Here is a 16540-nt window from a genome sequence, read left to right as displayed (position 1 = left end):
TTTTGGCTTTTCCCGTGGCCTCTCAATTAGGCTGTGAAACTGTGGAAGGAAGTTGAAAATAGATACATGTCGTCTCCTTGTAGAGAAAGCTGTCGCAAAAAGCGGTGAGAGCGACAGTGACCCGAAATGAGTCATTAGAAAGACATTAAAGGAATTCTCGATTCACTTGAGCTTATTGACCTTGGACGGTAAGAAAAAACTAGAACTAACCGGAATCATTAGCGAACATAAATAGCACTTCGCCGGTCAAAGATCACACACACTTGGGGCGACAGAGCGAAGTGACTTGTCATTTACATTTGATTTTTGTTTTTCTCTAATTACCAGCAATCCTCAGCCTCGACGACAGCGTTGGTTGTGGTTGGAGTAAAGGTAAAGGTCGGTGTTGTGGCACAACTCTTGCGTCAACAACAGCGGACTTTCAAGTCTATTAGATTTGCTCTAAAGGCTGCACACGAACCTTACTTGGGTAAGAGCGTTTTCCGGTCTTCATTGAGAGTATATCGCTCATAATTTTTATGTATTTTAATTTCAGGGGTATAACAATTGTAATTGCATATATATATGTAAGTATATATATATATATATATATATAGTATATATATAGATTATATTATATGATATATATGATATATATATATATAGATATATATATATATATATATATATATATATATATATATATATATATATATATATATATAAATATCAGACAAATTGGTACATCGTAGAAATTAAAAATATACATAGATTTATGCACGATATATATATTTTTTCATGTATATATGTGTATATATCACATATATTACATAATGTATAACATATATATATATATATATATATATATATATATATATATATATATATATATATATATATATATATATATAATATATATATATATAAAAATTGTGAACGAATTAAATTGTTTTCTTTTGCGTTCAAAAGCTATTTCTCTAATGTATTAAGCGAAATATTTCGTCCTCCGTATTTTGGAGCGAATCATTTATATAATGCTACAATGCTGTAACAATATAATGTCTGAGTTCATTCTAGTAGAAACGGTGTTCGATGTAGCAAGGTACAAATTCATTAGATTTCGCTTCTCTTTCAAATCATATTCTCTACTAAGGGGAGACATAAATTACAGGCAAGTTTAAAGAAATAAGGAATTTCCATAAATATATACTTGAGGTTATAGCGTAAAGATTGTATGTGGGTGTTTGTCGGAATATCGCAAGGATATAAGATCTTGCACTTAGAGAAAGAGCTGAGGGGCCGATCTAACAACAACAACAAAAAACTAAAAACAATCGAGAGCAGTATACCAAAATGGAGACGAGCGAGCTAAAACAGGAGTCGTATTCCTCATGGACACGAGCGAGCTAAAACAGGAGCAATATTCCAAATGGAGACGAGCGATCTAAAACAGGAGCAATAATCCAAATGGAGACGAGTGAGCTAAAACAGGAGAAGTATTCCTCATGGAGACGAGCGAGCTAAAAAAAGGCAATATTCCAAATGGAGACGAGTGAACTAAACAGGAGCAATATGAGCTAAACAGGAGCAATATTCCAAATGGAGACGAGCGATCTAAAACAGGAGCAATGATCCAAATGAAGATGAGTGAGCTAAAACAGGAGCAATATTCGAAATAGAGACGAGTGAACCGAAACAGGAGCAATATTCCTGATGGAGACGAATAACAAGCTGGCACAGCCCTGATGTCTGGCACGATGACGAAAGCTTACCATATCCGACAGGACACCGAAGAACATACAGTGATGTGAGCTGAACAAACAAAGCGCCGCCAGAAGTGACAGACTGAATTTCATCACTCAAGGCGAGGCATCTAGGCGACCACATTAACGCCTACAGCTTTTCGCAAGTCTCTCTCTCTCTTCGGCCACCCCCCCACCGGCCCCTGGCTGTAGGGGCTTGAGCCATCTTAGGTGACACTCTTTTTCCCATACTTAATCAATATAGAGAATTTGAGGCCAAAAGCCAAGCACTGGGACCTATGAGGTCAGTGCTGAAACGGAAACTGACAGTGAAGGTCTGAAAGGTGTAAGTTAAGTATATCTTAGTTTTACCAGACCACTGAGCTGTTGAACAGCTCTCCAAGGGCTGGCCCGAAGGATTAGATATATTTTTACGTGACTAGGAACCAATTGGTTACCTAGCAACGGGACCTACAGCTTATTGTAGGATCCGAACAACATTGTATCGAGAAATGAATTTCTATCACCAGAAATAAACTCTCCTGGTTCCGCGTTGGCCGAGCCGAGGATCGAACTTCGGACCACCGGCTGAAAGGTGTAACAGGAGGAAAACCTCAAAGCAGTTACACTCTGAATTAGCTGTCAGGAGAGGGTGGAAAGGCAGATAGAAGAAAGAGAGTATGAACGGAGGCACAGTAAAAGGAACGGAAGGAATTGCATCTACGGGCCGAGGGCTCGCTGCAAACAACATTACGTAATGCCCACAGTGCACCGCATGAGGTGGCTCACCCCCCCCCCCCCCCAAGACTTAATACAACCAGGTATATGATATTATCGAGCTTTATTGTCAAGTCTTGTTTCGCTATGACGGTGTTGAGAATACGAGGAAACCGGCGTAAAAAAAAAAAAAAAAAAAAAAAACCGATGCAACGAAACTGAAGAATAGATGAGGCTATACAAAATGCATAATCGTGATTTTTTATTGTAATAATCTGATATTTATAAGAATGCAAAAGGCCCATGGTAATAAAATCAACGTGGGAAACGTTAAATGTATATGGAAAGATACTTTTATAGCCTTGGACATTGGAAAGAATGTAGGTGAATTTGATTATATATAAATATATATAATATATTATATATAATATATATATATATATATATAATCTATATTATAGGGAGGGTATAATCCACAATTATGTAAAATCCTTACATATTTATATAAAAATATATATTTCTTAAGAAATATATATTATTATATCTATATATATTATATATATAAGGATTATAATCCACAATTAATCGTAAAATCCTTACATATTTTTAAAATATATAATTTCGTAGGAAATATATAATTATAATACAACTATAGGAGGATTCTAACATCATGTTGTGGATTATATCCCCATTTACCTAGAAGTACGACATAGTACCTAGCTTCTGTATATATATTATTAAGTATATATAAATATTAATTATATATTATTTATATATATCGTATATATATAACTAAAGATGCTATAATATAATAAATATTAATAGATATATATATATATATAATATATAATATATAATATATATATATATCATATGTAATGATACACACACACACACACACACATACACACACAAACACACACACACACATATATATATATAAATATATATATATATATATATATATATATATATATATAAGATAATGGGGTTTTTTTTAACTCTTAGAACCGGCAAGATGAGCGGCCATGAGAAACACTGGCCTGAAGAATAAAATGTTGGAAGTACGGAGAGGTGAAATATATATTTTCGAATAGGTGTATGACTGGTTAAAATTATTGCCTGGTAAATTACATGGTCTGCCGAAAAGAACCTGACTGACTGACGCGTAACACATGAAAGGGGTGTAACAACATTACATTTTTTTTATGGCAAGTCAGACCCTCTAGTACCGTCGGGGATTACTGTAAAAACAAACAAACGACTGTATATATCATAAATATTAGTCCTACATAAGGATCCCCAAAACCCCTTGGGAGTCACAATCTATAGGAAAGATTCCCTTCGCGTATTCAGTATTGATATATATATATTTAGAAATGCGTTGAACGTGGATTTAAGTGTATTTCTGATCACTTATCACGATCCAGTACACAAGAAAAAACACCAGATCCCCGCTTCTTTTTTAGTCTTCATTATATAATATATTAATAGACCACGTGGTACAGTTGAAATACAAATAATGTTTTTCAAGCCACATATTTTTCATTGTGTACAAAATTTATTTAATTTTTTTTTTTTTACAGCACTCTTATTCAGTAAATTTTTCCACTTAAAACAACTAGCGTCTTTCCTAAATAGTAACCCCCATGCACGGGTTTTAATCCGGTAAGTATCCACCTTTACGGCCTGTTTAGTACAAATCCGTTGGGGATTTTTTTTTAACCCGGTATGTACCCAAATGTGCGGCGTGTTTAGTACAAACCCATTGGAGATTATTTTTAACCTGGTTGTATACATCTTTGCGGCGTGTTTAGTACAAACGCACAGGGGAATTTATTTTAACCCAGTATGTATCTACCTTTGCGGGGTGTTAAGTACAAACCTATTGGGGATTTTTTTAACCCAGTATGTACCAACCTCTGTGGCATGTTTAACACGAACCCATTTGGGATTGTTTTTTAACCCGGTATGTATCCATCTTTGCGGCGTTTTTAGTACAAGTCCAATGGGGAATTTTTTTTAACCCCGTATGTAACCACCACTGTGTTGTATTTAGTACAAACCCATTATGTATCCACCTGTGTGGCATGTTTAGTACAAGCCCATTGGGGATTTTTTTCTCCCCGGTATGCATCCACCTTTGCAGCGTGGTTAGTACAAACCCATTGGGGTTTTTTTTAACCTGGTATGTATCCAGCTTTGCGGCAAGTTTAGTACAAGCGCGTTGGGGAATTTCTTTTAACCCAGTATGTACCCACCTTTGTGGCGAGTTTAGTACAAGTCCGTTGGGCTAACCATTAAAAACACAAAGAAAATACTGTAAATATAGGAAAGATAATGACCCCCAAAAGAAATATTAGTCCTAGATAACGACCCCCGAAAACCCTAGGCGGTCACTTTCTAGGAGAGATCCATTTCTCCTTTATGATGGACTTTTCCATCCCAGTTTCTTTGCACAAAGATCCAAGAAACTGAAACACCAAGAATGAGATCGCACAGATGGTCCCGTTTCTGTTCCGAGCGATTCTTGTCCCTGTCATTTTTGTGGGGAGGATTATGGAGACTTTAGGTCAAAGGCCAAGCACTGGGACCTATGAGGTCATTCATCGCCGGAAAGAAAATTGAAAGGAGGTACGTTTAAAAGGTGTAATGAGATGAAAACTCCAAAGCAATTGCACTATGAAATCATTGTTAGGTGCGGCTGGATAGCGAAATGGAAGAAAGGTATGAATGGAGGGTCAATGAAAGGAGTAAAAGGGGTTTGCGGCTATATAGGGGCCGAAGGAACGCTGCAAAAAAAAACAACAGTCAGTAATGCATACAGGGCACCCCGTGAGGTGCACTGACGGCACCACCCGCCTCGCAGAGAATTTTTTGTGCGAGGAAGCTGAAGAGAAATTAGAAACTCAGAGATATTTCAGGTTTATGAGAAAATCTACTGAATAAAAGAAATGATGTGAACGAGACCAAAAAATTCCCGCGACAGTTTTTAATTCATACCATAGAGTCCTGATTTAGTATTTCCTGTAATGAAGACTGTGGAAAACAATTACTTTCTCCAATGATGAAGATAAATATGACCATTTCTCGTGGATTACGTCTTGACAAATTGTTATAGAAATAAAAAATGCACTCGCGCGCCTGATAAGTCTTCTCTGACGACAAATCGAGATTCAGTACGCAAGCAATGGTCTCATTTTTCATCATATTCATTATTGTATTTCTGCCTGCCAGTCAACCTTAACTTTAAATAGTTTTGTAAAGTACAAAACTTTTAGTATAATTCCTGAAGGCGATTCTAACAAACCCACGTTATGTACTTGACCACAAATCAAAAGCCTTGAAATAATAATAATAATAATAATAATAATAATAATAATAATAATAATAATAAACATAAACTAGAGGCTGAAGTAACTCCAGGACCCATGCAGAAGAGTGTGATCCTAGAAACGGCGCACATAGTAAGAAAAGTGATGGACTCCTAAGGAGGCAGGACGCAACCCGGAACCCCACACTATAAATAACACCCAGTCGAATTGGAGGACTGTGATAGACAAAAAGAAGAAAAATAATAATAATAATAGTAGTAGTAGTAGTAGTAGTAGTAGTAGTAGTAGTAGTAGTAGTAGTAAAATTAACAGTGCTTCCTGAATGTTAAATATTATTCAGAAAAAGGTAAGTAAAACTAAATACGATCAGCTGACTTGACTCTATGGTATATGCTACAGTTTTTTATATATAAGTGACCCTCATGATAAACAGTAGGGCATGACGCTCATTTTTAGCATGCTATACGTTTACTGCAAGCACAAAATAACGGTAGCAATGAACTACAAATATGGTTAGAAATAAGTTTATTAGAATTTTGTAGCGCATAATTTAAATATCCATTTATGCATATTACTGTAGCTGTAAAGAATGTTTCAGATGGAAAGAATACAAAGAATAGAAACTGTTATTTTTTCGCTATGACGCTTCTAATTTTTGCTTTTCAAGATATACTGAGATACTCGATCATTTTTCGCGTCTAGAGAAGACGCAAATTGAGCGCGAAAAATAGCTGTAAATAACCATCCAATGAGATATATTTCTTAAATGAGCAAATTATGAAATACCTCTTACTTGCATCCTCATATTTCAGCGTTCTATAGGCTGCGCAAGTAAGCTTGAGATGGGCAATATATTTTACTTTAATTCATATTTCTCTGGAGATTTTATTTTGGATCAAAATCATTTTTTATGGTAATTTGTAGGAATATCAGTTCCCGTCTAACTCAACCTCGTCATGTTGGCCCTTGAACCTTTATCGTTTTGCAGTTGACTACAACAATCCAGCCTCGAAATAACGCAGCAATGGGCATTCGTAGGACGACGACTGAAGAGAAATATTTCTTAAGTTTAGCCGCGCTCGGGATTTAGCTCTCGAACTGTTACCTACCAATGAGAAAAATATGCAGATGCACTGCAAATTTTTCTATACTGCATAATAAATCTCTCTCTCTCTGTGTATATATATAAATACATATAATATATATATATATTATATATATATATATATATATATATATATATATATATAATATATATATATATATTGTGTGTATGTATAATACCAAAGTCAGATTTTTAATCAATTGTCAGTGGCAGCGGTAACATTCGGCATATGAAAAATTATAATAAAGTCACCGGAGTGCATAATACTCAGCCAATCAACAACTAACAAAAAAAAACTTATTTTCAATTTTTTCTTGGGTCTCCACATCTGGGATGTTTTTTTTTTCTTTCTTTCTTTTTCCCTCGAGTCGCGTGGGAGTTCATTGGAGCTGTCCAGGACGTAATTGGCATTGCGCGAAAGATTCAAATACACGCGGGAATATTTCCGTAAGAAATACAGCATGCCAGCGGGTGCCATTTCTAGGTCTGTTCATCAGTGGCATTGATAGTTATAGAGGGAGGGAATATGTAATTTAGGCCATACGCCAAGCGTTGGGACCGATGTGGTTATCCAGCGCTGAAAGGGAAATTGGCAGTAAAAAGGTTTAAGAGGTGTACCAGGAGGAAAAACCACCCAGTTGTACTATGAAACAATTGTTAGGAGAGGGTGGATAGCTAGAAGGAAGAAACAGAATATGAACAGAGGTACAGTAAATGGAATGAAAGAAGTTGCAGCTAGGGGCCGAAGGGACTCTTGCAAAGAACCTTAAGTAATGCCTTCAGTGCGCCGTGTGAAGCGCGCTGATGGTACTACCTATACTACGAGTAACACTTGATGGTTTTTTTACTTAGCTACTCATAGATATATCTATGACAGAGGTGAACTACCGTCTCTAATCACTGAAGGCATATATATATATATTAATATTATATATATATATATATATATATATATATATATATATATATATTATATATATACATACATACATATTATATAATTTTATATATATTATATATTATATATATACGTATATATATATATATATATATATATATTATATATATATATATATATATATATATATATATATGTATATATGTATATACATTGTATATATATAATATATATATATATAAATATATATATATACATCATATAATATAATAATTTTATACATATTTTTATATATATTTATATTATTTATATATACTATATATATATATATATATATATATATATATATATATATATATATATATATATGTATATACTGTATATATAATATATATATATATATGATATATATATATATATTATATATATATATATATTGTATATATATATGTATATTGATATATATATATATATATATATAGATATATATATATATATACTATACATATATGTATATATATGTATATATATATATATATATATATATATATATATATATATATATATAGATATATATATATATATATATATATATAATTCTGCTCCCGATACTTTATAAATTTTGGAATAGTTGCTTTGCCGCAAGAGGGAAGTACCCAAAAAGTTTTGCAATTGAGTAAGAAGTTTGATGTACGTTCGAATATATCAAAATACTATCTTATTCAAAATGTATCGCTCCCATTTCATTCTTACGAGAACGTCTGCTTCGTACATTTCCATACCTTAGCTTAGCATGCGACACTGAAATGGAGTGATTTATGCAGTTCATTACTCAAAATATTCACACATTCTTACAGAGCAAGTCTAATCGGAGATAAAGGACTGAAATAGCTAACTTCTGCTGGATAAAATGCCCGTAATAAAAATGACAAATACAAAACAAGTGTGATCCGACCTCCAGCTTACTCGGGGCGCATGCTAAAGTCTACAGTCAAATAGCGCGTTGTTTCACCAACGAACATTAAAATATACGCTATATTTTATTATAAATAATTGTTCTGTACAGTTTAACATGCACGTTAATTATTTTCTTACATTTTCATTCTAATAAATAAATCAGGAATATCCTATCCTAAAATTGCTGTATTTTTAACTCGATGCGAAACCCTTTTCAGACCCTTTAGGCTTTTCCATAGACCGTTCCTAACCCCCAACAAGAACAGGAACGGCAAGAACAGCAACGTAGTTTGTAGGCTTACTCCCCGAGTAAGCGAAAATATCAAGAAGTTAGGAGTTCGTTTGTTTGTATAAGTTAGGAGTCAGAAGTGGAAATATGCAGATAAAAAAAATTAATGAAGTTTTTTTCTTCACCTCTCATTTGTTCCTTATGCGATGTCAGCGTAGCCCTTCAGCGTAGCCCTGAAGCAACCATGTTGAAAAATAAAAAAAATTCGTGGCAGTTACTTTTGAGTGTGTTAAAAGTTATTTGCATAACCAAGCGCTGTATGCATCAATTTTAAAATACCATCCTAACATTCGACGAACTTATGAACGATAAGGGTCGCATTTCAGAATTAATTTTGTTAATGTTTGTTGGCCCCAGGCTCTGGGTCGGATGGAACCTCTTTTCAAAGACGTGTCCTAATTTTTATTCAATCTATTTTAGGTACCTTGACTGAAAAATATTATGTAATTGCTTTCTTTTGCATAGAAACGTCAAAGTGGTCAAATCAATTTTTCATGTGTCTAGATTGCTGTATATGAAGTTATATATATATATATATATATATATATATATATATATATATATATATATATATATATATATATACAAACAGCAAGCGTAGAGCCATGAAAATTTTATTTTCCTACTATGAAGTTACTGTTCAGAACAACCACATAATATTTTTTCAATCAAGGGAAATAAAGAAAAATAAAAAGCTAAAACGTGTCTTTCAAATTACAGAGGTTCATCCTCCGACGCAGGGATTGGTTCTAATATATTTGTTATGTACTGTATATATATATTAGATACAGTATTATGTCAGTATATAATAAATCATGTTAGAACCAATCCCTGCGTCGGAGGATGAACCTCTGTAATTTGAAAGACACGTTTTAGCTTTTTATTTATTTTTTTATTTCCCTTGATTGAAAAATATTATGTGGTTGTTCTGAACAGTAACTTCATAGTAGCAAAATAAAATTTTCATGGCTCTACGCTTGCTGTTTGTGTGTGTGTATATTATATTTATATATATATATATATATAAATACTAATATATATAATATAATATATATATATATATATATATATATATATATATATATTATATATATATATATACTTCATATACAGCAAGCTTAACACAGGAAAAATTTATTTGACCACTTTGACGTTTCTATTCAAAAGAAAGCAATTACATAATATTTTTCAGTCAAGGTACCTAAAATAGATTGAATAAAATTACATATAATGTATCTATATATATTATATTTATAATATATATAATTATATATATAATATATATATATATATGTGTGTGTGTGTGTGTGTGTGTGTGTGTGTGTATTTATGTAATATATATATGGTGTAGAGCGACCATGGTTAAGGTTAAAAAGGCAAACATGTACTTCAGTTAGGAGGTTGACTATCAAAAGGAAAACACAGTAATTTTTATAAGACTTTCTTCCACATTAAACCCCTCTCTCTCTCTCTCTCTCTCTCTCTCTCTCTCTCTCTCTCTCTCTCTCCGGACTTGATCACCATGACCATGCAGAAGTCCGATTTCCTCTGACACACGGCTATAAGGAACTTATTATTCCAGTTTTCTTAAAATAATCATTTTGTAGATTTTCCGTGAAGTCTTCGAAGTCGTGAATCAGGATGACGCAATTCTCTTAACAGAGACGGAATCGAAAACCTCTCATGTCAGGAGTTGTAGATACATTAATCTATCAGTTTGATTTGAGGCCTATGCTAGATTCGTTAAACATTAATCTATCAGTTGATTTTGAGGCCTATGCTAGATTCGTTAAGCACAAGGAAATTTGGACTTAAATTTAAGAAAGATAAATGGATGTAGAGAAACGACTGATAGGTACTACACTGAAATCAACAAGCTGGCGAATGACTGAATTTTTTAAACATTTTTATTTAACGTTGATCTAATGGGCAATAATTTTAAGACGTTGGTGTAAAGGGCAACGGCACTGAAATATGATAACTTATAAAGGAAAATGTTCACGATTCACTTGATATATTTCCATCAACAATCCATTTTGTTGAATTGTAAACTACGGCAACGTCGACCGGCAAAGCGCTGAAAAATTGAAAAAATTAGCATTTGAGAAGATAAGGTCGATTCAGTTAATGTATTTCAATCAACAATCCATTTTGCTGAATTTTAAACTACAACAAAGACCGGCAAAGCACTGAAAAAAAAAATGCGTTTGAGAAGATAAGATCGATTCAGTTAATTCAACAACCCATTTTGTTGAATTTTCAGGTACATCAACGACAGGCAAAGCGCTCTAAAAAATAGCTGTTGTGAAGATAAGATTGAAATTCAATCAGTTTTGAAATATCTACATAAAACATCTAAAAGTTGTAACTGGACAACGTCTCACCAAAAAAGTCAGCCCATCTACGTGTACACCCCAATTATTAATCATTCGTTAAATTTTTTTTTTTTTTTTTTTCGGGCTATTTCCTCGTGAGTACCGCGAACTCACGGAACTCATAAAAATGAATCATGGTTAATGCGTAGGTAAAAGATGTAATAACAAGGATCATGAGTTGCTGTCAATGACAACACAGATCGGAAAAAGAGATATTAAAAGCAAAACATCAAATATGAATAATTGTGTCCTGATAACAGCGGCATAAAAAAGCAGAAGACCTGAGGAGCCGTCCCATCGTCGTCGAGTCTGAATTCACGACCAATAAATAATATTAATCAGATTCAATTTTATTTTACCCTTTTTTTTTTAATTCCTCATCGACTTTTAATCATGGCAGATATTGTGATTATAGATTCGCCAACAAGATTAGTTTTGACAGAAAAAGAAATTCCGATTTTAGGTTCAACTATTTGTTGCTTACTGATTGAAATTTACATTTTTTTTTTTTTTGTGACGAAAACAATTAATTTTATAGAATTTCTCCATTCGAGAATTAAAGGCTTTTTAAGGACAATTTTACAATTTTTCACGGTTTGCTTGGACTTCATGCATGCATATTACATTTATATATATATTATATATATATATATATATATATATATTTATATATATATAGTATATATATATATATATATATATATACATATATATATATGGCATGTGTGCATTCTTATACATGTACTACATCTATACATATTAAAAGCATATCTTTAAGGATTTACATTCTTCTATTATCTAATCCATATATAAATACATATTCCTATATATCTATATATTTCAATTGCAAAATATACATGCATCCATACATAGCTATTTTGTAATAAGTACAGGAATAACAATTGAATTATTTAAACTACAACTAGTTTGTGAACTTACCTTACTGAAGAGCTGATGGGTGCAGTGCAACAATGACTTGAACTTAAGTAAAAGTCTCGAATACATAGACACACTAGTTAGAAGTATATACACTTAATATATCACAACCTACTACACTAGTTCATAACTGTGATAAGTCATATCAGTAAGGTTAGTCTACATGGACATGTATAAACTATAATATGAGTGCATTGGATCTTGTGGGGAATATCTATAAGAACAACAGCAAAGGAAGAGAACTTCTAAGAATGAGGGTCTCACTAACCACCACCAGCAGCGTGCGAGCGAGTGTGTTGTTGCAGCCTGAGAGCGACCGGCAACACCACCTCCGTATTCATCCCAAACGAACACTGCATATGATCTGAGTTGTGCTTTCCTCCACCTCCGCTCTTACTCACCCCCCCAACCAGTCTCCTCTGTCAGTCCGTCCTCCCCAGCTACCCTCCACCCCACCCCCTCCCAACATCCCAGCCCCAGCCCCTCCCCATCCGGAGTCTCGGACCCTCCTCTCATGTCTCGTGCAGTAACTGCCTCAGCCGCGGTTGCTACCCCCTGTGATTCTCCTCCAGATAAGGGGGAGGGGGGACCACCCCCACCCCCACCGGACGTCACCCACTATCCATCCACACCACCCGTCCCCTCACCTCAACTTTTGCTTATACGAGGATAGCCAATATTATTTCTTTGATGCGAAATTATTTGAAAAGCCTGTCCTCTCTCTCTCTCTCTCTCTCTCTCTCTCTCTCTCTCTCTCTCTCTCTCTCTCTCTCTCTAATTACCGCGTTTTGGAAGGTAAGTAAATTTCTGAATTTGCAGGGCCTTTACAGTACACTCATCTGTATGCGTTACGGCGTCAAATTTTACGTTTTATTTCATTGCTAATTGGGGGAAAGGTTTTTGACTCGTTGTTGTTCCTGCTGCTCTTGCTGTTGTTGTTGTTGTAGTTGTGTTCGTGTGGGTGTTTTAGGAAGGTGGTTCGTGCTTTTAGAAACAGGGCACGAGCTGGGTTGAATATTACCCTCTTACGCGCTGCTGTTGCTAGGCTCACCTCACCTTCACTTTTTTTTTCCTCCGTTGCTCTTTTTTGCTCGCTCTCTCTCTCTCTCTCTCTCTCTCACTCTCTCTCTCTCTCTCTCGTTTCGCGCTTTTAGCGCCGCTGCTTTTGGGATTTTCGCTCCTCTCAGATAAGACGTTTTAAAGATTTTCATTTTAAGCGTCGCAGATTGTTTTAGAAACCGCTCCCCCTCCCCCGCCTTTTTTTTTTCTTCTTGTTTTTGAAACTGGATAGGGAAAGTGGAATTTGAAAATTCGAGGTAAGTTTTTCAACACCGTTATGACACATATTGGTCATGCCGGCTGCTTATTCATTCTTGAATTTTCGTTTATTCATTTACTCACTGTTGATATACTGGTCGCGTTCATTTGCAAGTACTTTTTTTTAAAATGTGGTGGATTGTGTGTCTCTCCCTCTGATGAGGAGTATAATTTTTTCCGATTAAAAGATATACTATGTATATCTGTGTGTGCGTGCGTGTATGTGTGTGTGTCCTCTTGTTCAATCAGTTTTATGAAAACATGTTTAATTTTGATTGATTGCTGATGGACAGTTGATAGTTATTGTAATCATTTTCAATAATTTTATTAATTTTAAGAATGTGCAATGTTGGGGGTTGATTATCGTCTCGCAAGCTTTGACTTTCCACTATTTGCACTAGTTTTGTTTTGTTTGTCTTTTTATTTGATGCAAACAACCGCTGGAGACATCAGGCAATATTTGAGTGATTAAGGGTTAACGGAATAAATCTCTCTCTCTCTCTCTCTCTCTCTCTCTCGTCCCGCCGTGTTCCTATGGTGATTTGCACCCTAGCAGGCATTGTTCACCGGAATCAATTGCTATGCCCCGCCCACAGAAAGCCCGAGGTGATGTCCGTCGTCATGTCTTGTCTTGTCTGTCTGAGTCTTGTTTCTTCGCCAGCTCGCCATGTCACAGGCGCGATTCAACGCTTATTAAGAGTGCGTTCAGTCGGCCAGTGCCTGAACGATGCTCGGGGAAGATGTAGAGTCGAGAATTATACGAGCTTCGAATACGAATTCTTCTTCTTCTTCTTCTTATTATTATTATTATTATTATTATTATTATTATTATTATTATTATTCCGCGAAACGGGAAAACGTTCGCGTGAAGTCTTTTGATTCCGTTCGTTGCGAAATAATCGGAAGTGAACGCGGCCTCTACTATGTATTTGCTCTTTCTGCCAGGACTAGGCTACCCGACCAATTCCATGTTTGAATTTTTAGGCCTTTTTTTCATTGATTTCCTTTTAAATTAAGATATATTAATTGGACGACATTTCCATCTCGGTTCTTGATGATTTTCTAGTTCGTTGATTTATTGTTCAATTAGATTTGCCATTTTTTCTTTCGTAGACAACACTGATTTCTTAGCATGCCAGTCAACCAGTTTGGTTTTAATTGTCCTGGGTAGAATGATCTCTCTCTCTCTCTCTCTCTCTCTCTCTCTCTCTCTCTCTCTCTCTCTCTCACACACACACACACACCACACACACACACACACGATACGCATGAATTATAATTACTTACGAACCATGAGTGTACATGAATGCGTATGTTAACTTTGCTACGATATGGAATAGATGAAATTTAGATTTTACACAAGGATGGAAGAAGCATGAACGGAAATACGCCCTTTTAAGTCCACTGTGATTGTCAGAGTTGTTTCTCATTATTTTAGACGAGAAGGTGCTGACTGAACATGGTTCTGTTTGGTGGCCGGTAATCAAGTCACAGGAAAAAATGTCACAGGGAAAAAGCCATAATTTTGGGCAAGAAACAAGTCACATTCATTTTTCGTGGACGGTAATAAAGTCACAGAGGAAAAATTCACAATATTTTTTGGGATCATTATTTTTATGATATTTACAATTTTTTTATTCTTATACGGAAAATCTCCAACGGGCTTGTACTAAACACGCCGCATAGGTGGATACAAAGATTATGTTGACTTTTTTCGTTCTGTCACTCAGGACTAGACGCGAACTCTTTAACTTGTTGAAAAGGAGTATTATTTTTCTTAAGGACTTACGTTATCTCCTTAGGATCTCCTTTGCCGATCCAGAATAGAGGATAGGATATAGAATTAAGGCCCAAGGCCAAGGGCTAGAACCTATATTGTCATTCAGCGCTGAAAGGGTACTTGGTAGTAAGGAAGTGTAAAAGGTGTAAAAGGAATGAAACTACGCAGTTGCACTTCGAAACAATTGTTAGAAAGAGACTGTGATCGAAGGTACAGTAAAAGAAATGAGAGAGGTTGCAGCTAGAAGCCGGAGGGACACTGCAGAGACCCTTAAGTAAGGCCTACGGTGTACCTCTTGAGGTGTACTTTACTGATCCAGTTTCAGGGAATATTTGTCAAGAAAATGTCCTATAGCCACCCTGCAACAGCATCTCGAGAGTCCTTAGGTTGCAGAAGTTGGTCGATGATTCCCTCATATTTTTTTCGAACCAAGGTTACTGCTGAATGAATTTTAGTTTAGCGATAATCACCACCCTTGTATTAAATTTGGCTTGGATGTTGAAACGGCCATTGGCTTGTTTTTATATATCTATTTATTTATTTATTTATTTTTTATCATTCTTTCCGATCAACACTATTCCACTTCTGTCTCTTACAAACAAATTCATACTGATCCCGGCTCTTATTACCATTCATGCTTTGTGGTGGGTGGGGGGGGGAGAGTTGGTTTCTGTTGAGATGGTTATTTGTCTGATCGTAGGCACTTTTATTCTGTCCCCCCTCAAATCCAACAATTACTGAGGCTAGAGAGCTGCAAATTGCTATGTTGATCATCCACCCTCCAATCATCAAACATTCCAAATTGCAACCCTCTAGTCTCAGTAGTATTTCTTTCATTTAAGGTTAAAGTTAACCATGATCGTGCTTCGGGTAACGCTATAGGACAGGCCACCACCTGACCGTGGCTGAAAGTTTCATGAACCGCAGCTCATACAGCATTATACGCTGTACAGAAACTTCGGCGCATATTTTATTTGTTTTTTCTTTGGCATTCATCCCGAGCAGACCTTATCCGCTTCTGTCTCTTGTAAATAAACCTAGACTTGTCTCGCCTTTCATCTTTATCATTCATACTTTATTTTTCTAATCTTAAACTTATTATTGTTACAC

The 16540-nt window shown here is 35.0% G+C and overlaps 1 protein-coding gene across 5 annotated transcripts in view; it reads right to left on the bottom strand.

Annotated features, from left to right (window-relative positions):
- The window catches only part of LOC135219353 (doublesex- and mab-3-related transcription factor 1-like), a 409902-nt gene extending 397154 nt beyond the window's left edge, over nucleotides 1-12748 (bottom strand). For 2 of the 5 annotated variants that reach the window (XM_064256042.1, XM_064256043.1), the window contains exon 1: nucleotides 12337-12698. Coding sequence is in view for 1 of the 5 variants with exons in the window: in XM_064256036.1 (XP_064112106.1) it covers nucleotides 12602-12674 (73 nt within the window). In the remaining 4 variants the exon portion in view is untranslated. Of the gene's footprint in view, nucleotides 1-12336 lie in introns of all 5 variants that reach the window. The other 3 variants (XM_064256038.1, XM_064256037.1, XM_064256036.1) reach the window with 3 other exon arrangements.
- Nucleotides 12749-16540: the final 3792 nt, after the last annotated feature.

This window comes from Macrobrachium nipponense, chromosome 1 (genome assembly GCF_015104395.2).
Source record: "Macrobrachium nipponense isolate FS-2020 chromosome 1, ASM1510439v2, whole genome shotgun sequence".
In the NCBI taxonomy this organism is placed as follows: Eukaryota; Metazoa; Arthropoda; class Malacostraca; order Decapoda; family Palaemonidae; genus Macrobrachium; species Macrobrachium nipponense.
The sequence above is the reverse complement of the archived record's forward strand: the minus strand, read 5'-3'. Positions and strand labels throughout refer to the sequence as shown.